Source organism: Canis lupus, chromosome 9, assembly GCF_003254725.2.
Source record: "Canis lupus dingo isolate Sandy chromosome 9, ASM325472v2, whole genome shotgun sequence".
NCBI classification, from domain to species: Eukaryota; Metazoa; Chordata; class Mammalia; order Carnivora; family Canidae; genus Canis; species Canis lupus.
The window spans coordinates 60526588-60548154 of record NC_064251.1 but is presented as its reverse complement, the minus strand read 5'-3'; the positions used below and the strand labels follow the sequence as shown (position 1 = coordinate 60548154).

At 45.3% G+C, this 21567-nt stretch overlaps 1 protein-coding gene across 18 annotated transcripts in view; it reads right to left on the bottom strand.

Annotated features, from left to right (window-relative positions):
- The window catches only part of DENND1A (DENN domain containing 1A), a 539854-nt gene that overhangs the window by 146202 nt on the left and 372085 nt on the right, over positions 1-21567 (bottom strand). For all 18 annotated transcript variants that reach the window (XM_049114466.1, XM_025475080.3, XM_025475091.3 and 15 more), the window contains one exon: positions 13396-13521. In XM_049114466.1, the coding sequence (XP_048970423.1) occupies positions 13396-13521 (126 nt within the window). The remainder of the gene's footprint in view (positions 1-13395; positions 13522-21567) is intronic.

Sequence of the window (21567 nt, the reverse complement as noted above, 5' to 3'; positions counted from 1 at the left end):
GCTATCTAATACAACTCCAGCCAATTCACTGAAGTTTAGAGCGGTTGACCAACATACATAGAGTTCTAACACTCCTGTTAGCTCCACGCTGAGCTCAAAAAGTTGTAAATACCTTGTTCTTATTTCATTATAAAACAGAAACCAGGGATGCCTGGGTGGCTCCGCGGATGAGCCTCTGCCTTTGGCTCAGGGCATGATCCCAGGGTCCTGGGATTACGTCCCGCATCAAGCTCCTCGCAGGCAGCCTGCTTCTCTCTGCGTCTCTCATGAATGTCTGTTTCTCATATTTTAAATAAAATCTTAAAAGAGAAACACAACAAAAACAAAAACAGAAACTAGCCACAAATATGTCAAGGAGGCCCCGGAAAGGTATCATTCGAGTACAGGTTCTTTTTCCTATTTTACAATTGAGGAACTAGGGTTCTGAAAGCTATAGTAACCCTCCTAGAGGCACACAGTTGAGAAGAGGCAGAGCTCAGGTTGGCACCAGGTATAACTAGAAATCAGGGAGCTTTTAGCTTCAGCATGCTGTTCAGTACTTGCCTGGGCGGGGTGGGGGTGCATCACTAAATAGCTTAGTGTCTGGGATCTGGGAGCTCCCTGTCTGACCTTAGACCCACTCTGCACTCCTCTGCGCCGTCCTGTGCAGAAGACAGGCTGAATCTCCTGGGCTCCCAGGTCAGCTGCCTTCCTGCCTGGTTGGGTCTATGTGAGGGACCGGGGAGGAAGATGACAGGAAGAAGCAGCTGAGGTTTTCTCCTCTATCGCTGCTGGGCGGGTCGTCCTGCCTCCTCTCTGACTCAGGCGCCCACTGCACAGACCCACTGGGTCCAGCTTTGGTCAGGTGACCCCGACTCTGACCCCCGCCCTGGCCTCAGGGGCACCACCTCAGCTGTGGCCGATCTCTGGATTACCTCTCTGCCCCTTTTTGCGTCTCTGCTCCTCTCTCAGTTGGATAACCACTTCCTTGAATGATCTCCCCTCTTGTGAACATCTGAAGGGGTGTTTGTTGGCCCTGGTTAGATCCTGACTGAGACGCTGATCAAGTTGCTGGACCGGGGGAACCAACTGGCAGATTGGGATCCCAAACTGAGAGTCGAGGGATGGCTGGGCTCTATGTCTCAGGACCACACATTGGCCACAAACCTCTGTCTGGCCAGACAAGAAAGCCTTTGGAAAGGGCACACACTTTGAGGTTCACAGCAACTGGGGGGGGGTGGAGGGCATAAAATGACTATAGTTGGTATCCTAATTCCAGGGCCTTAGAGTGGGAAAAATTCATCATCAATCATTAGCTACAGAAGTGTTTCCCCAACTGTGGTGAGGACTAGTAGATGCATGGAATGTTAATAGGTATTTTGTGGGAGATAGGGTTTTTGAAAAATGCTACGTTAAACAAAGTTAACCAGATTTTTTTTTACAGCCAGGCTTTAGCAATATGCATAGTAAGTATCTAAAAAAAAAAAAAAAAAGTACACAATGTGCAACAGTCCCAAATTTTATGTGATCAAAAACCCTAACATCTTGTAGACCTAATATTTCCAGGAACATTGTTCTAGAAACGCTGGTTTATGGTATTTGTGCTAAAACCCTTTTGTGGCCATCTGGGTCTTTCATGGGCTGGAGCTGGCCCCTTCCCACTTTACCCTCGGCTTCTCCCCTGTCCATGCTCCAGTCAAGTGACCATCCCTGGTACCTAACTGTGCTGTGTAGTTCCCACACCCCTTGCCTTTGTGTGAGCCCCTGCTCCTGGGGAAGTGCTATTCCTTCTGTAAGGTGCCACCCATGGGCATCTGTCCCTGGGAAACTTCCTCTTGGCACCCAGGCAGAGCGAGCAATTCATCCTGCTTCTGGAGGGCTACTACCTTGCCCAACATTCTACCATAGGAGTAACCGTACCTTAGTGCAATCCTGTCTCTGCCCTGCATCATCTTGAAGTGCAATGATTGAAACTTGTCAGTGTGTGTGAGCCAGTGTCCAGGACTTGGTGGTTGCCATGGTTACCAGTCAGGTTGGGGGAAGGGGCATGACACGTACCCCAACATTTTATATATATGCATATAAGATTTTATTTATTTTTTCATGAGACCCACACAGAGAGAGAGGCAGAGACACAGGCAGAGGGAGAAGCAGGCTCCATGCAGGGAGCCTGACGTGGGACTCGATCCCGGGTCTCCAGGATCGCGCCCTGGGCTGAAGGTGGCGCTAAACCACTGAGCCACCCAGGCGTCCCTCCTTTTTTAATTTTATTTTACTTTTTAAAGATTTTATTTATTTATTCATGACAGACACACACACACAGAGAGGCAGAGACACAGGCAGAGGGAGAAGCAGGCTCCGTGCAGGAGCCCGACGCAGAACTCGATCCTGGGTCCCCAGGATCACAACCCGGGCTGAAGGCAGCGCTAAATTGCTGGGCCACCAGGGCTGCCCCCACCTTTTTATTTAACTTATGTAATCTCTATGCCTAATGTGGGGCTCAAGCTCATGAACCCAAGATCAAGAGTCACATGCTTTACCGAGTGAGCCCGCCAGGTGCCCCAAGTACCCCAAGATTTTAAATAACATCATTTTCTGCTAGCAAGCCTTGATGTGATGGACTTAAGTTTCATGTTAAATCAAATCAAAGTTCCATTGTTATGAGCCCTAATAAGTTAGCCTTATACAAATGCGGCTACTTTTATTATGATGAAAATAACTGATTTTTTAAAAATCCTAAAATCAATTGACAGCTACAGTCAAAATTGAACACCCAGATTAACACAGCCATGACAAAACTCACCACTAGGTGTCAGCCCAGGAAAAGAGGAGGGAGGGCTGCCCTTGTAAGTATGACTTTTTTTCCCATCCAATTATCACCATAAATATAAAATATTTAAACAACAAAATATTCGGCAATTAAAATTATCTATTTAAGAAACGTTTCTTAAAAGATATCTAAAATTTTGACATTTCCCCTTTGCAAACTAGTTTATAAATGGTGTTAGTTTAACCTGTATTTTTCAAGAAACACGCACAGATTGGAGACATGGACTACTAAGAGGAAACCAGCTCAGTGTGCTTCTGAAATGCCCTCAAATTGTACATAACACGGACCATATGGTAATCACCATTGCGGTGAGCGGTCAGAGGAAAGAGCGTGGTTGCTAGATTCAGGCAGATGGAGGGTCCGAATCTTGGCTCTGCCATTTCTTCAAAAAGTGACATAACCTCAGCCTTGGTTTCTCATCAGCAAAATGGGGATACACTACTCTCTTCATATGAGGACCGTAAAAATCAAGTAATTGACTATCTGTAAGGAGTCTAGCATATAACAAATGCTTTGCATTATCTTCTTTTCCTCAAGACTTCAAGTCTTAATGATTTATTTAGCAAAACTACGTTTCAGCTACCAAACAACTGAAGAACAATTATAATTTCATTCACCCCACAGATCACTGTTGAGCCCTTTCTATATATCAGGCTCTGTGCCGAGGATACATGAGTAATCATGACACTCCACTGCCTTCCAGAGTGGGTTTTCCCATTTCTTTGTGAAAAGGGTAACACAAGACTGAACATAACGCAGCTGTGTATTTCTGAGAATGTATACACGCCCTCAGAAAATCAGGGTGGATTCATGTCTGGGAGGGTGGGTAGCAAGCAATAAATCTAAAATCTTATCCTCTAATCATCACAAATACCATAATGTCCTCCACAGAACAAATCCACCACCACCCTGTGTTAGGTTGCTGAGCCGCTACTGTGCTGGGGGTAGAAGAAAGAGTACAAGAGAATCCTGTCCTTCAGCTCACAGTCTAGCCAGTACATGGAGTCACAGATCACCGTTTTAGGCTCTACATGATCACTGCTTGAACGTGGATCAGAAAGGTCTCTTTTTCAGAGTCTCCCCGAAAAAGTAAAAGATCCTAAAGTGAGATCATTTGACTTAAAACTCCAATAACAGCAACCATTTCTCTTTGCCACTGCTTCCACAAAGATACAGTATTTAAAAGTGGGTTTACTCCATTAATACACTCCTCTCTCACACGTTCCTCACTAGACCTGAGTATTTACTGCATGTGGTGACCTCACAGAGGGTGATCTTCTCCAGACCCCAACTGCCTCTGGTTAGCTACCATGTAGTGGCTGGGTTGTGCCTATGTTTTACATTTATACATTCATGGTATGGTGTTTGCGTCAGATTCTTATCACACTCTAATGGAGCTGTGTTTTGTTTTGTTTTTAACTAAGCCATCTATATTGTGCAACACTGAAATATGGCCACTAGTGTTTCTGATGCATAGCACAGGAAACAGGTATCATTCATTTGTTCATCCACACGTTCAACAAATATTTAATGAGCACCGACCAAATATCAGACTATGTGAGGAACAAAATAAGAAAGTCGCCGAGCTTATGATATGAGATCAAGTTAAAGTACAGAATATCCCCCTTTGCGTAGTCTAAGATATCACTAGCTATGGTTTATTTTTTCAAGCATTTTAGAACATACAGGAATTTCTTTTTGGTCATATTCAGCGATGCTTTTAAAAGTCATTCAGGTAAGCATGATCATCATGATCATCATGTTTAAGCTGATTTCCTGCCAGTTCTCATTTTTCTCTCACTTAAGGACTTACTTTTCACTGTTTTAGAACAATGGCCCTCAGTTCAGCAAACATTTGTGGTGTGGCTGCAAGATGCCAAGACTCCTAAACCATGTTCACGAGCAACATCAGTGTCCCCAGCCAGGGAGGCGGACCATAGAGACTTGGGGTCAGTATCAAATGATGGTCATCCTCTCCCAAGAGGCACAAAATGTTTTGATAGGATACAAAAAAAAAAAGATTAATTATATTTTCTCTTGTGCATTAAAAAAATAGACTCTAATGTATTTCTCAATGTTAAACCCTTGTTATCTACCACCCTCATATTTGTCTCTAGGTGCTGGTCAGCAACAACATGAATGAATAATTATTTCCTTCAATACTTACTTGATCTTATGTTTTCTTATAAATCTTTTATGTATCATTTGAAATAAAAGCCAAACCTTCAGTTACTTCACGAGATGGAATAAAGAGGCCAAAATCTCTTTTGTATTGTGAATGGTTTCAGGTAATCTGACACCTGAACAAGAATATTTGGCCACTGTCATTCTAGAATGTGGCAGTCTCATTCTCCTCTACTTTCTTGACCCAAGACAGTTATTATCATTTCGTTAGTATTTACCGTTAGCAAAAACACTGTGCTGGTGTTTTACATGCATTATTGCTATTTTTATCAGCAGTCCTATAAGGTAGGCATTACTTGATTTCACAGATGAGAAAGAAGCTTGGAGAAGTTAAGTGACTTCTTAGAACCAGCACAAAAACCCAGGTGGCTCCAAACATACTCTTTCCATCCCACTCTGCCTCCTTGCTACTTAGGGCCACAGAGCCACAGTGGTGGCCCCCTGGAGTCCCAGTGGTGTTACTTCCCCTTATCTGTGTGTGCTTCATTCCCAGGGTTACCATCTTGACTTGGGATGAACACTAAAAGGAGAAAGAAATGGCAACCAGTAAGTTACTAGCCCCTTCTCTAGACCACTATAGACTCCTGTTGTCAATGCATCTGTTTAGCTCAGGACTGCAGATTTTGGCTATCTGCTTGCCTTAATATAAATTGGAAAAACAAGAAAAACTTTCACTGACTTTTCCTACAGAATATTCATGGGTACATACCATTGCTTCACATACCATTGTCTGCTTAAAGAGAGCATGGGCTCTGTGTGGAAAACAATTCAGTTGTTCCTCAAAAATAAAATGACATCTGACCCAACAATTCCATTCCTAGGTTTATACCCCCAAAGAACTAAAAACAGGGACTCCAACAGATATATACACAGGAATGTTCACTAAGGGATTCACCATGGCTGAAAAGTAGAAGCCACCCAAGTGTCCATCAACAGAAGAATTGATAAACAAAATGTGGTAGACACATAACACAGGGGAATATTACTCAGCTTTTTAAAGTACTGACACCTGCTACAGTGTGGGTGAATCCTGAAAATGTTATGCTCAGGGAAATAAGCCATATGCAGGAGGACAAATAGTAATTTCACTTACATGGAATATCTAGAATAGGGAAATTCATAGAGTAGATTAGAGGTAACCAAGGACTGGTGGGACAGGGGAGTGGGGAGTTATTGCTTAATGGGTTCAGAGTTAAAAAAAAATGGGTTCAGAGTTTCTGTCTGGGGTAATGAAAAATTTTGAAAATATAGTGATGGTGGTCATGCGGTGCTGTGGCTGTAATTAATGCCACTGAATTGTGTACCTAGCAATGGCTGGAATGGAAAACTTATGCTATTTATGTTTTACCACCAAAAGAAGGGAAGGTGGGGAAGAAGAGAAAAAGCATGGGCTCGGGAGACGCAAGTTTGATTTCCAGCTCTATGCTCCCACGCAGTGAGAGGAATCTCAGAGCCAGCACAGAGGCGCACACACACCAGCCTCTTCCAGGCTTTCTCCTTTCCCCTGCTTCCTTTACGTCCTATCTCTCATCTTACTATACACATTGCTTGAAGGATCCTCAAACATTTTTTTTAGCAAAAGATGGAGGAACAAATTAGTGACATCCTTTATACACGTTCTGGGCATCCTCTGCTTGCCTATGTGGACAGCAGGGAGCACACACCATGAAGGGTTCTTCATGCTTTCCATTTTGAGCTGCGGTTAGACCGAGTTAATACAAATTTGCTCCTTACCACGTTGTGACAAGCCGGCACCCAAAGTCAGGCTCCTGCACGCTGACTTGTATTTCTTCTATTCAGAAGCCTTCAAAGTGCAATATTTCAGAGCTTTATTCACAAAGGTGTTTGGTGCAGTATTAATTATAGTATTAGAAGATTAGAAACGATCTAAATGTCCGATGTGGGTAGTTACAGAAATTATGATAGCTGTACTTGATGGAATGTTCGGCTGTTATACAAGGACACATAGGACGTAATGTTAAATGGAGAAACAAACGTTTAACTTAGATTTGATAGCAGCTATGTGAACACTTTGCAAAATGAAAAATAAAGAGAATATACTACACCTTTTAGTAGGGAAGGTAGTTGTGTTAGTTCGGTGGGACTATCATGATGTTTTAATTTTTCCAGTTTCTAAATATTCCTCTGTTTTCTGTTACACTAAAAATGCATGTAAATATAGTTGTTTTTTGAAGCCATGAGATCAATGGCATTACTCAACCAGGAAACAGATATACATGGTGTTTTTCCAACCTGTTCCAACACAGCCTCGTCCGTTCACGCTTGAAAGCCGGGCTATCAATTTGCTTTTATCTTAACTTCTCCATCTTTAAGGGGTTTTTTAGGTGGATAACTATGACTCAGCAGAATCATGTGCAAAATCAAGGGCTGTGAGGTGGATGATGCCGGAGTACCCACAGCTGAATCTGGAAGCCGAGCCTCCTGGGATAGACTAAGTGAGCAGGGACTACAGGAGCTGGATGCTGCCTGTACAGCCTCCTTGAGGGCACACGATGGTGGCTGTCTGCTCACTGCCCTCACCCCAGCGCTGGCTCCCTGAGGGCAGAGGCCGAGCTCCATTTCTCCTGGGGAGGCCCAGCGAGCAGGCTAACTCAGAGGGAGCCACACTGGCTTGTTGGATCAACAACTCTCACAGTACTCCATCTACACTGGCCTTTCTGCAGATCTTGGCCCAGAAAAGGATGAGTCGGAAAGCACCACTATCTATCAGTTTTGCTCTTTAACATTTACCAAGACCTGCAGTGGGTCAGACATGGGAACAAGTACCTTCAAATGTACCCTCTTGAGATGACTCCACGTGTGAGATATGAGAAACTCTGAACAGAAAAAAGCATGAAATTAAAGCACACAATTCTATTTTTGAAAGTTCTTTAAAACTGAGGCCATCGTGCTGTCTTCCAAAAAGAGGGTGGTAGGTTAGTCTTATTCAGATTTCACGATGATATAATTTTAAACAAAGGAGTGTGGTAAAAGTAAGAGTCTTTTAAAAATTCATTTGTTCTCCCTGAGGGGGAGAAAGGGGGAACATTCGAGGCAAATTCAAGAACCACACTGCTATACATATCCTCCAAAAGTTGCAATCTTCCACCAAGCACAGAAAGGATCCTTGGCCGGGCAATTAAAATCACTTGTCTTTTATCCCCTTCTTGCCAAAAAGGACCCCAGCCCTAACTAGTTAATCCCTAACACACACTGCTACTCCCAGAGTTGCCTGGCAACTGCTAGGAGGCGTGTCAGGGAGCAAGAAAGGCCTAAATAAATGAGCTGGAGCCTGGGCTGCTGCTTGACATGGATAAAGGGGGTTTTTCCGAATGGGGCTGCCTGGCTGCTTGTGGTTGTGTCATTTATGTGGACAAGAACAAGTTGGTGTGGCTGATATCACTAAATATCTTGGGCTTTGCACCTCATATTCTCTGGGTGACTGCAAAATGGGTCACATGCCCTTGCGGTTTGCAGACACTTTGCTCTCTGCCAGGTAGCACCAACCTCCAGAGCCTAAAGACAAGGTGGGATGCGATGTGTTTGCGCTGAACCCACTGAACACAACCCCGGCTCACACACTTCCCCGTTCCCTAGTCCCCCTCGCCCAGCCTTCCACCTGCCATCCCAAAATGGACTGTCGCCTGGACTCGGTGACCCGGGCCCGGCACCGGAGGTGCGGAGAGCAGAGCCATTGACACGGAGCCCGAGGAAACCAGAACAAAGACGAGGCAAGAGGGTGTGGCGGGAGAGGGCTGAGTCGGCCTCTGGCTCTACGACTCGCCGGGAAGCCACCAGCAGTCTCAGCCTTTACCCCCCTCTGTCCTCGGACGGGAAGGGGCCAGCTGTAGGGGGCGGCTGCGGTCCCAGAAGCGGGGCGACTTGCAGGCGAGCAGGGCTCCGCCCGGCCTCGGCCTCGTGGGAGGCGCCGCCAAGTGAGCTCAGCGGTAACTGGACACCCTGGGGTCCCCCGGGGTCCCCATTCTGAGCCCCGAGAGACGAGAGACGCCGTTCACCTGGCCCTGAAGACGCGGCCGAGCGGGCACAGGCCTGTGTCCGCCCCGGTGGGGGCCGCCGGCCTCCTCCCTTCCGGGCCAGGGAAAGGACACGGAGCCTGAGAGTCCGCAGCCGGCGGCATTTTGAGATCGTTCCAGTGGGAAAGGGGGGAAAAAAAAGGCCAAAGGGTTCAAAGCCTCCGGGAAGCCCCGGGGAGGGAGGCGGCACATGTCGGCCCGCGGGCGGGCAGGGGCGGGCAGGGGCGGGCAGGGGCGCCGAGCAGCAAGGAGCACCGTCCAGGGTGTCACGTTCCACGCTTTAAAAAATCCAAACTCTGTGACTTCACAGTGGCCCAAGCCCTGTGGCCGCAGCCACCAGCCCGGGGGGGAAGCTGGCACGTGCTGCGGGGCGGCGACCGCGTGGGGCGCGACAGAGCAGCCGAGGGGCTGCGCCCTCCACGCCGCGGGCTCCTCTGCCACCGGCCGCGGAATGTTCTCCGCACCCAAGGCTGCTGCTGGAGCCCGGCCCTGAAGTCGGCCCCACAGGCTCCCTCCTCCAGGCTGCCCCGCTGCCGCCCCGGCCTCCGGCCTCGCCCTACGTATCAAAGGCTCCAGTGCGCTCGGATCCTTCGACTGAGTGAACCCACACGAGGGATTCCACCTGAGGAAATAACTCGGACCGTGCGTGAAGATTTCTACAAAGACGTTCATCACAGTGTGATTTAAAACGGTGAAAGGTTACTGACAACCAAAAGACCCACAGTTAGAATAGGGTGGTGGGCCTCGGCACTGACTGCAAATTGTGGGAACTTGATAAAAATCTCAGACACCTGCCTCTTTTCAGGGCCCCACAGGTGACTCTGATCCACGCCAGGGCTAAGAACCCCTGGGGTCACCTGATGGGACACGTGCTGCCGCTATAAATGATGTCGAAGGAGAGGTTTTATATAATGTGAAAAAATGCTTACAACATACTAAAAGGCAAAACCAAATAACTAGGAACTGGATTTCTTTGCCAGGAACACCTCAACTGTCTTTAAGTAAAAAACCAAAGAACAAAACCAAAACGAATCCTAAAACCCTAGAGCCTAGGTAGAAACATGTTAACATGTTGTGTTGACCCCAGGTGATAGGATTATGGGTGTTTTCCCATTCCTAGTCCTCTGTTACTTTAAACATTTTTTTTCTTTTTCTTTCTTTCTTGCTATTTTTTTTAAACCAAGAGCAGGTGCTATTTTTATAACCAGAGAAACAACTAAAAGGCAAGTGGCCCTGGGGAGGACATCCTAACCTCTCAGCTCCGTGCTGCCACCCAAAACAGGCTCACCCCAGGTAGCATTCCCCATGTCTCCCCCATGTGGCCAGCGCTCACCCACCCTCATTCCTTCTTGGGCTCATATGTGCTTTGCAGTCAATTATTTTAATTAACTCCCCTAACAGTCGTGCATGGGAAGTGTTGTTAGCCCATCTTTCCGATAAGGAGAATTGCCTAGAATAAAATCTGTGGTTTAAAAACCAACAAGATAACACGGTGATGATGCTTGGCCAGAAAATTTCAGGCCCTCTGGCTTCCCTCCTGGCCTCCCACAAAAAACCTATTTGGGAGCAGATGAATGGACTGTAAGCACGACAAATCTGTCATATTTCATTGATTCTAAGACGCCGATGTCTTCACACTGTAACATCTCTGAAATCTGGATGTGCCCCACAACTGATGGCACCCAAAGACAGTACCCTCTCCTGTTTCGTAATGGTACCTGGAGTAATGGTACATCTTATGATTGACTGGCAGGCAGCTTAGACTCAGTGAAATGTACCATGTTCACAACCAAACCCATCATCCTATCTTCAGAAGCTACTTTTAATGACTACATAATATTCTAGCGCGTGGATATATTTTAATTTATTTAACCAGTGGCCTATTATGAACACTTAAGTCTGTTCCCTGTTTTTACCATGATAAATACTGCTACTGGGAACACCTTGGCATCAAGTTTTCACTTTTTCTACTTACGGGCATTATCACTTTCTCCCAGGTCCAAATCTTGGGAGACATTTTGATCCCTCTTGCCCCTTGTCTCCCATATTTTCAATCTTTGCAGACTCTGCTTGTCATTTCTTCTTCCTAGTATGTCTTCCTGGTATCACCACCAGAGGGCTCTCTGACAGCCCCCTGGTCTCTGCTTCCAACGCCCCTTTCAATCCAAAACTGTGTTACTGGTCAAACATGACTTCAGTCTAATCATATTTCTGTTCAAAAACTAACATTCCCTACAGGGTGAAGTTCACACTTCCAGCCCAGCATCCTGGGCTCTGTCAGATTTTGCTCCAACATCTCCTGCAGCCTGTTCTCCCTACCCGAAGCCAGGACTCCAGACAAAGTGGCCATGAGGGGTACTGCCTCCAGGCCCTTGCTCACTCAGTTACCCCCATGCCCAGAGAGAGGGATGCTCTACCTTTCTTTTTCCAAGCCTAAGCCATCAGATTCAGGTCAAGTTTCACCTTCCCTATGAAACTTTTCATGGCTCATTTGATCCTTATAACCATCTGGAGATGTAGAATAATAAGTATTCTCATCCTCATTTCACAGGTGAAGAAACTGAAGTTTAAAGAGATTAAGTGGCTTGTTCAAGGTCGTTACAGCTTAGGAGTACGGAGCCGAGCTTTGAGATCCAGGGCTTCTGTCCTTAAACCCAATGCCTTTTAGAAACAAGTGCAAGTACAACCATAAACTTCTTCTGAGGAGCAGCTTGTGCCCAGGTCATATACCCAGCAATTCCCACCAAGATTCAACAGTCTCTGGATTCTAGACACATACATGACAATAACGAGAACATTTTAAGAGTGGAGATACCTCACGTCTGTCAGTTCTCAGCAACACCAGAAGGGCTGGGCCAGTTATCCTAATTTCCTCTTAGAGATGGAAAGACAAGAGTATCTTTCTTGAATTATACTGCTCTCAAATTAGCACCGAACCTGACTGGTTTGGCTGGGCCCAAGGTCAGGACAGAGAATCAGAGCTGCCACATTTGGAGACAAGCAGGATATGGGAAACTTGCTTCAACTGAGGGCTTTGGAGGACCTCAGGGAAGTAGTTCTAAGGAAGCAAGAAGAGGGTGCAGCCTTCTTGTTATGTGACCATGACCTTGCCTGAAGCTGAGACAGCTTAGAAAGTCAGGCCAAAGTGCTGGACAGGAGACAAGGAACAAGGTGGCATGAGGCTGCTGCTTCCTGAGCCCCTCACTTGGCAGAGAGTATGCTCCGGCTGAAGAGAAAAGAAGGTGTTCACTATTACTCTGGGTCTCAGACACATGACACAGTCATAGTGGTTAAAAAAAAAAAAAATTCTTAACAATGTATAATTCACTGTCAAAGTCTACACATGAAATGCACTGCCTGACATATAATTCACCTTTCGTCATTTAATACAATAAAATGCTATGGGTTAAAACAAAGAAACAAAGAGCCCTGGCCTTTAGGTAGTGCAACCTATCCTGGGTCCTTATACCTACCCAGACCAGGCTGGATGTAGCTGCCATCAACCACCAGCTCAGGATGAAGGAAAGCGAGCTTTGTGTTCCTAAGACGAAAGGGCTGTCAGGAGGGTTGCCCTCCAGTGTTCCTCCCTATACACAGTGACCCAGGTCTCCAAGCCAATTTCTCCAACCTCTGTGGCCAAGAGGCTAGGAGTAGGTTGAGCAGAGGGCTATCAGACAAAAGCTTCTCACCTGAGCCAACAGACTTCTCACGGAAGCTGGGAGAGTTGGTACTTTCTTTGATTTTAGGGTGGACCCAGTATCTTTGGATCTTCACAATAACTTCCCGCCTCATGGGACAGCCAGGGGAATGGATGAGGCTACTGAATCTCAGTAAAGGTGAAGGGCCATGGAGGTGGATAACATTATTCCCTGGTTCACGGTGCACTACATAGCCAATAGACCAAGAGCTCTTTGGGAGCCTCTAAGAAGTGAAACCCCAAGCTGAGCTGCTTTCTTAAGTGTGGAGTAGAGGCCCCTCTATAGGAACAGATAGTTGAGGCACAGATGGAAAACACTGGCTTTGAGACTGTTCAGCTCCTCCACTGGTCAACAAGTCATGTCCGAGCCTCAGTTTCTCCATTTGTCAAGTAGAAAGGATCCTCAGTAAGAGCAGGTGTGTGAGAGGTCTGGGCACTGTCTTAACATTCACAGGAGCAGTGAGTGCTTCACACATAGCAGCATGGATCCCTCATGCTAAGAGGAAGGGCAACGGGAAGGCACCCCCCACCCTGGTCCCTCATGACATGGGCGCATGACCCCTTTTGGGTGAACTCAACAACCAGATGGAGAGCTGGTTTCCTGTGACCCCTGAGGTAAGTTTCTCAGCCATGACCAAACGCAGATTTGTAAATGCCAAGAAGCTACTCACCGGCTCAATTTTCAGAGCGTCTCGGTAGCTGCCAAAGAAAGCAGCCTGCGCCTTGAGGAAGGCCCTGGCCACACCATCGCCAGTTGTTGTGGAGACTTTCTTTAGCCGGTTCTTCAGGGAAGAGATCTGGCAACAGAGAGAAAGGACACAGGTTCAGGGCAGGGTGGGAGGATGGCTGGCTAAGCCCAATCCATACAGAACTCTAGAAATTCCCTGGGAGGATTCTAGTTCCAGCTCCTAGAGAAGAAAATTGTACTCAGTATTAGGGCAGGTTTCTGAAACTGAAGAGAACATTGCTTCTCTTAGAGTGTATCAAGTAAGAACAAAAACAAAGCTACTTTCCTTTAGTTTCAATGTGCCAGGTACGTGTGTTCACATACATTTTCTAATTTAATTATTTCCACATTCTTGCAAGGACGGGATCAGTGTTCCTGTCTTATGAGAGTGAAATAGTCTCAGAGAGGTTGGATTATATGCCTAGAAACAAACCCAAGTGGTGGCCAACTGGAATATGAACTGAAAGTCTTATATGTTTTTAAAGATTTTATTTATTTATTTGAGAGTGAGAGAGAGACAGAGGAAGAGCAAGGAGATAGTGCACACAAGTGGGTGGAGGGGCAGAAGCAGACACCCAGCTGAGCAGGAAGCTCACATGTAGGGCTCGACCCCAGGACCCTGGGATCATGACCGGAGTTGAAGGCAGATGCTTAACAGACTGAGCCACCCAGGCGCCCCTAAACTAAAAGCTTTATAATCTGAGCCCAAAAGACACAAATTGTTTTACTTCCAATTCTACTCTCTTTGAATTGCTTACAAATAATAGAAATGAATGGCTTATTTATAACATATATACCTCACACCCGATACTCAAGATAGACAATTATTAAATATATGTGACATATATTTATTGTATTGTAAATTATATACACATTAAAAATATATAAAGTAAACATACACATAATATATATTATCATATACTTCATACTCTAGAGGAATAGTGGCAGCTAATAGATATATATACTCAAGAGACTTAGAAAAATAGGCAAGAAAAGCCATGGCACTAGGACAAGAAGCCAGAAATATTTAGTGTATAAATGTAAGCTAGAAGGTCTTACATGGTGGCTAGAGCTGGCTTGTAAATTTGACTTATGAGCCTTCTAGTGGTCAAAGCAAAAAGAGAAACCCAAGTTGTGAGATTCTTCAGGTCCATGTAGTACAAACCAACCACCTGCACAAATGAAAACAAGTTTTCCTGAACATGAGAACTGAGAGAGATTTTTTCCTATGAATCCTCAATGTGGGAAATCCTGTGTCACATGATGGCTCTTGCCCTCAATGTTGGAGACAACACCAAGCCTCCTGGTCTGCTTCTAACATGCTTTTCATTCATCTCAAGACGCTGCACTGCACAACTTCCAGGCACACCATTCACCCTGTGTTTGTTCCATGTGAAAAATACCCCTGGAACTTGGCAACGGGGTAGCTTTGAGTCAATGGTGATACAACAGTGAGCAAAAGAAGACACAGGTCCTGTCCACAGGAAGTTTACATTCCAGTGAGGGATACACCAATCCACGGATGATGTCGCCACCCTGATGAGCCCCAGAGCTCGCTGAGGAGATCAAAGAAGGATTCCTGGAGGGCATCGGGCTTGAAGGGAAATCTGGAGGAGGAGCTGACGTCAAACTTGGCCAAGAGGGAACAGTGCTCTGAGTACACAGAAAAAAGCCTGTGGTGAGGAGTCTGGAGAATAGAAAGGACTGTGGCTCCAGTGGAGAAAATGAGGGAGAACATGGCTTGAACCAGGCTAGAGGAAAACGCAGGAGTCAGAAGTGCCAGGAGGACCCTAAGGAGTTTTTTCCCTTCGTTTTGAGGGAAATGTAAACCTAATGACTGTTTTTAAACATGCAGGTGACATATCAAGAACACATTTCAGGAATCTATTATGGGCAATATAAGATTATCTGACAGGAGCACCCGGGTGGCTTAGTGGTTGAGCATCTGCCTTTGGTTCAGGGCGTGATCCTGGAGTGCTGGGATTGAGTCCCACATCGAGCTCCCTGCGTGGAGCCTGCTTCTCCTTCTGCCTATGTCTATGCCTCTCTGTGTTTCTCATGAATAAGTGAATAGAATCTTTAAAAAAAAAAAAAAAAAGATTATCTGATGGCCTGACATTATTTAAGGATAAACTAGAAAAATGAGATTCAGGTGGATCATGAGTCACCTAGTGTTCCTCAGATCCCTAAAAGTACCTGGGAGCCTAAAAATATTAAGGATCACTGGTTTGAGATAGATCATATAGACTTTAGGAAATGTTCCAATGGGGGCACCTGGGTGGCTCAGTCTGTTGAGTGTCTGACTCTTGGTTTGAGCTCAGGTCGTGATCTCATGAGCCATGAGAGTGAGTCCCACATCAGGCTCTGCACGCAGCAGGAAGTCTGCTTACAGAATCTCTCCCTCTGCCCCTCCCCCTGCTCCCAGGTGTGCTCTATCTCTCTCAAATAAGTATATCTTAAAAAAGGAAAGTGCTCCATGGATGTTATTTCTTATTAACAAGCTTCTGATAAGGGATTTTTATTTTTTTAAGATTTTATTTATTTCTTAGAGAGAGAGAGAGAGAGAGAGAGCACGAGCAAGGAGGAGGGGCAGAGGGAGAGGAAGAAGTAGACTCCCCTGTGAGCGAGGAGCCCAACACAGGGCTCCATCCCAGAATCCCAAGATCAGGACCTGAGCCAAAAGCAGCTACTTAACTGACTTGTCCACCCAGGCACCTTAAGGATTTTTTTTATTTATTTATTTATTTATTTATTTATTTATTTATTTATTTATTTATTTATTTAATTTAGACACAAAGAGAGAAAGAGAGAAAGACAGAGACAGAGGCAGAGGGAGAAGCAAGCTCCCTACAGGAAGCTTGATGCGGGACTCAATCCCAGGACCCCAGGATCATGCCTTGAGCCTAAGGCAGACACCCAACTGCTGAGCCACCCAGGTGTTCCACCCTCGCGGATTTTTTAGTAGCTTATTAAGATATTTTACATACCATAAAATTCACTCATTTGAAGTATATAGTTTAGTGGTTTTTAGTATGATGACAGACTAATGATAGTTTGTAGACTATCACTATATTTAATCCCTAAATATTTTTATCACCCCCAAAGGAAACCCATCTTATTGTCAGTTACTTCTCATTCCCCACCAATCTTCCTCCCCTCCTCCTGAACCCTTCCATCTTCTGTCTCTAGCGATTTACCTATTTGGACATTTCCTATAAATGGAATCATACAGTGAGAGGTCTTTTGTGACTGGCTTCTTTCACTCAGTGTAATGCTCATTATAATCAAGGTGACTCCATGTTGTGGTACTTATCAGTACACTTCATTCCTTTTCATAGCTGAACAATATTCCACTGTATAGGGTTAGACCACAGTGTATTTACCCTCCATATTTATCTAGTTGATGGGCATCTGGGTTGTTTCCACATTTTGGGTGTTATGAATAATGCTGCTTTGAACATTCATGTAGAAACTTTCATGTGGGGGACAACAGAGACTCCGAGGCCAGAAACTGAGTGGTGAAAATCCTCTGTTGCCAGAGCTTATAAAGATAAGCTTAAAGGATACATGAAGTCATGGAGCACAGTGCCTGGCACCCAGTAAGTCACCACTAAGTGTTTACTGAGTAGCAGGGGAAAAAGTCCTGTGCTGTGGCTAATGGGGTGTGCTGTATGCTTGAGCAGGGAATTGAGTGATGGCAGGGCTAGGGCTGATGTCCTTCTCTGGGTAAGTCAGAAGTGATGGGAATAGGCAAAGAGGGGGTGGCTACCCTGTCTGTGCTCAGAGGTGGGCCAAGAAAAAACATTTTCCTTTGGAAGCAGTTTTGAGGATGTCCCAGCACCTGGGTGTCAAGAGCCCACTGTTTGTGACTTCCCTCTCCTGGGACACATCAGGCCCAGTGCCACAGGGGGAGAGCCCATGAAGAGCAAGGCAGGCCACTCAGCACCCAGGCAGACTCTGCCCTGGGCTTTCAACTGGAAATAGCAATGTGAAAAAAAACCAAACAAACCATGCTTTATTAAAATATTAAAAATATTGCCCACTTCCCACCCTCCCCATAATAGAAATCTTGCCTCTCCCAGGGACTAGGGTGACATTTCCATCCTTTGAAATGGTGCAAGCCACTGTCACTCTTCTAGTTCCTCAAAGGCCTTGGGCCACCTGTGCTGCAGATTATTCCTCACTTAACCTTCCCTGGCCTTTCCCTTTCATTCGGGAGGTGTTTAATTACCTTGGATTCACAACGCTGCACTTCAGGTGAGCCTCTCCTAATGGCCTCATTATCATTTTACACAAAGAAGTCGTTGCTGATTGTAACTGAGCAAATATGAATGTGTGCCTTCCTGCCTGCTCCAGCTGGTCTGAAACCAGCCAAGGGGTCCTGGGCTCTTGATGTCCCTGCGACCACTTAGGCCAAGACTTCTGAAGACCTCTCCTCACCCTGCAACACGGAGAAGCTTTTGTCAGTGCTTCAAACTTTGAAACTTCAAGTATATGTACATCTGATAACTGGTGATAGCATTTTGTCCTTTAAATAAAAGTGAGGGATGAAAATCAGAGGCTTAAAATAACCCACAGTCATACATCTAAAACTCAACTTGCCAAGGAGTACTTGTGGGGGGTTCTGGTCAAATCATTAACACTGGGGTTCATTAGGTATAATCTGGGGGCAATGGAAATGCTGATGAGGATGGCTTCCTCTTTTAATGAGGTATCAGGAGGAAGGCAGAAAACAAAGGCAAGAGGATACTACATTGAACGTACCAGCCTCTCTTGAACACTACCACCCCCCTCCACTGTGTCCCCCTTGGTCACTGCAGGGTCACCCAGCTCATCTCCTAGGCCAGATTCAGATGTCAGACTCCATAATCCTCCTTCCCTACCCACCACCATTCTCCGCATCTTATCAGCACCACCCAAATATGTTCCAAATGCGCCCTCTCCTCTCAGCAGCTCCATCCCTCTTTTCTGGCCCAGATTGGTAGAGTAACTTCCCAGATGGGCTCTCGGTTTTCAGTGTCCCCTCAATGCCACCCACTGATAGTTGTCCTAGTAATCTCAGAAACATATGAATCTGGTCAATTCAATCCCTTCATCAAAATGCTTCAATGCTTCCCCCCCCCCCCGCCTCCCCCCCACCCGCCATCACTACCTGCAGAAAAACATCCAATTTCTCAGAGCAATCAGTGATGTTCCACTCAACTGGTCTCACTTCTCTCAGCCCACTTCACATATTTTGGACGGATAGTGAATTACTATTTAGAAGCATACACTACTCTCCAGCTCGTACACATGCTGACACCTCACACAGCATTGTCTCTTGTTCCTTCCTGTTCTATTGTAAAGATCTATTCACCCTTCAAGAGACCATCTAAGTGCCCATCAATGGGGGCCAAATAAGTAAACTATACCACATCTTCACAATGAAATATTACATAGCTGCCAAAAAGTTATCTCACAGTACTTGAACTGACATGAAAAGATGTCCACAAAATATTGCCAAGTGGGAGGAAAAATGCAAGTTACAGCGGTATACAGCATGAATCATTTAAAAATTTATATATATAAATACATATATATATGTATGTTTATATACGCAGTAAAAATCTAAAATGTCATGTATCAAACTTTAACCATGCAGGGATGCTTTCACTATTTTATGCACTTTTGATAGTTTTGACTATCCTTCACTAAAAAGCATATGTTCCTTTTATAATAAAGAATTAAATGAGGTCTTCTTCCTTGATAGTCAAATTAAAGATTACTTTGGGTTAAGGGAAAGAGGGAATTCAGATGTCCCCTCCTCTGCCAAGCCTTCCCTGACCCCTAAGGCAGGGCTAATGACACTCTATTGGGGCCCCTTGGATTGCTTAGGTGAATCTTTGGTGAGCTGCTACAGCTACCACATCTCCCGCTAGACTGAGTTCCCAGAAGGGCCAGAAGGGCTTTGGCTGGTGTAACCATTTAGCACTTGGGGCTAAATGAAAGAACAGAAGAGTGAGTGTTTTGATATTCTGAGAGAGGCATTTCCAGTGGCTGAGCTTCTCTGCTTGGGAGGAAAGTCTAGAATCCCATTCTTCAGTAATTGATAATTAGAATCTAGTCTCTGCTGGGAAGGCCTGGATGGGGTGGGGTGGGTGGGGCTGATTCTCATCCATTCTGCTTCTGCAGGAAGCCACCACTTAGATGCAACCAAAATTGCAAGGAACACAAACCTCTTGGTGAAAGTGGACAACCAGCCCAGTCTTAACACTGCAAACGTCGTAACATGTATAATGACAAAAAGCCATATTCCTCACTCCATGTTCCTGCTTTACCTGCTTCCTGAATGCTCTACCCCGCAGATCTCTTGACTTCACCTGCTTCTGTCCCCAGGTGCTCCTCAGAGACTGAATCACTTGAATCTAGGATTGGAAACCTGGCCCTCCTGCCTTCTTAACCTTTTTGAGCTTCCGTTTCCTTTGCTGTAAAATGAAGTGTCTGCAACATAACGTTCGCTGTTAGGGTTAAACACAACACATGTAAGATGGATGCCAGTGGAGGCAGTGGACTGTCTTGATTCTTTGATGTTCATGTTTCCTCTTTTTCCTAGACTACTGCAGCCATCTTTTCACTGGTGGCTCTTCTATTTTTATCCTGGTCTAATCCACCTTCTGCACGAACTTGTCTTTCTAAAACAAGAGGTTGCATTCTACCACTCTAGTCCACTAAAATGTTCAGTGGCTCCATAGTGCTGACACGAAAAGTCCAAATTTCTTAGCACGTATCCGAGGCCTTCTACAGGCTCAGCTCAAGCTCCATCTCCAACATTGTCTTCTACTGAGTTTCGGAGGCCTCCAAACCATCCCTAAAAGCCTGGAATGTTCTTTACCCTATTCTTGAACAAAATCCTTCTATTAAAAAAAAAAAAAAAAAAAAAGCCTCTTTCTGTGGTGCCCTCTGTCAGAACAGATAGCTCTTTCTCAGGGCACATTAGCTTGTTCCTTCCATTGATACCTCATCTTTGCAGGCCCCATGCTGCAAATGTGCTGGCAACAGTCACAGAGGACCAGGACCCAGTGCAGGAGAGCTTATAGTCAGGGTCCCCTAGACCAGCCACAAGGTAGCCTGTAACTACTTCAAAAGGAGCTCTCAAATGGTATATATCACCATCTTAGACTTACTTTATCTTTTGTAATAACCAGTATTTACATATCTTTCCCCCTCAACTAGAATGAAGATAAACTATGTGTTCAATAAAGACAGGGTTCTTTATTACTTAGCTGCAACTTGTGGTGGGTAGGGGTGAAGGTGGAGATAAAGATGGTCCACTATTCACCTATCCATCTCTGACAGGAAAAGATGTCCACAAAATACTGTCAGATGGGGGAAAAATGCAAGTTGCTGAGCAATATATACACTGCATGAATCATTTAAAAATCATATATAATATATTTACATATGCACTAAAAATCTAAAATGCCATATATCAAGCATGAACCCTGTAGAGATACTTTCACTTTCTGCAGCCTCCCCACTGCTTGGATGATAACGACTACAATCCTAGCTTGGCCTGCAAGGCTCAGAGTGATTGACCTCGACTTCTTTCAGATTTGAGGCTCTGCATCCCCTCCATGGTGTCATACTGGCCTTTTTTGCACCCCAAGACCTTTGGTAGGCCTACTCCTCTGGAGCACTTCCAGCATCATCACCCCTTTGTCCACAACCCAGTGCTGTCCAATAGGCTTTTCTGCCGATTATTTATCTCCCATGTTGTCCGCTGTGACAGTTGCAAGTGAGCACTGGAAACGTACCAAGTGTGACTGAGGAACTGAATTTTTTATTTTATTCCATTTTAATCAATTAAAATTTAAATAGTTACATGTGAATAGGGGCTACCATACTAGACAACGACTACTTACTCTTCAGGTCCTGGCTCAAATATAATCACTTCCTGGGTCCTACCCCTCAGAAAAGACCAAGGTTCCCTGTTATATTTTCTCCTTGTACCTTTCCTTCAGAGACGTACAGTAATGTGTAACGGTGCATGTTGCAACAATTCTCTAAATGTCTTTCTATTAGACTGTATGTCCTAGGAAGGCAGGAGCCATGACCCTCCTCAGTGCTGGCGAAACAT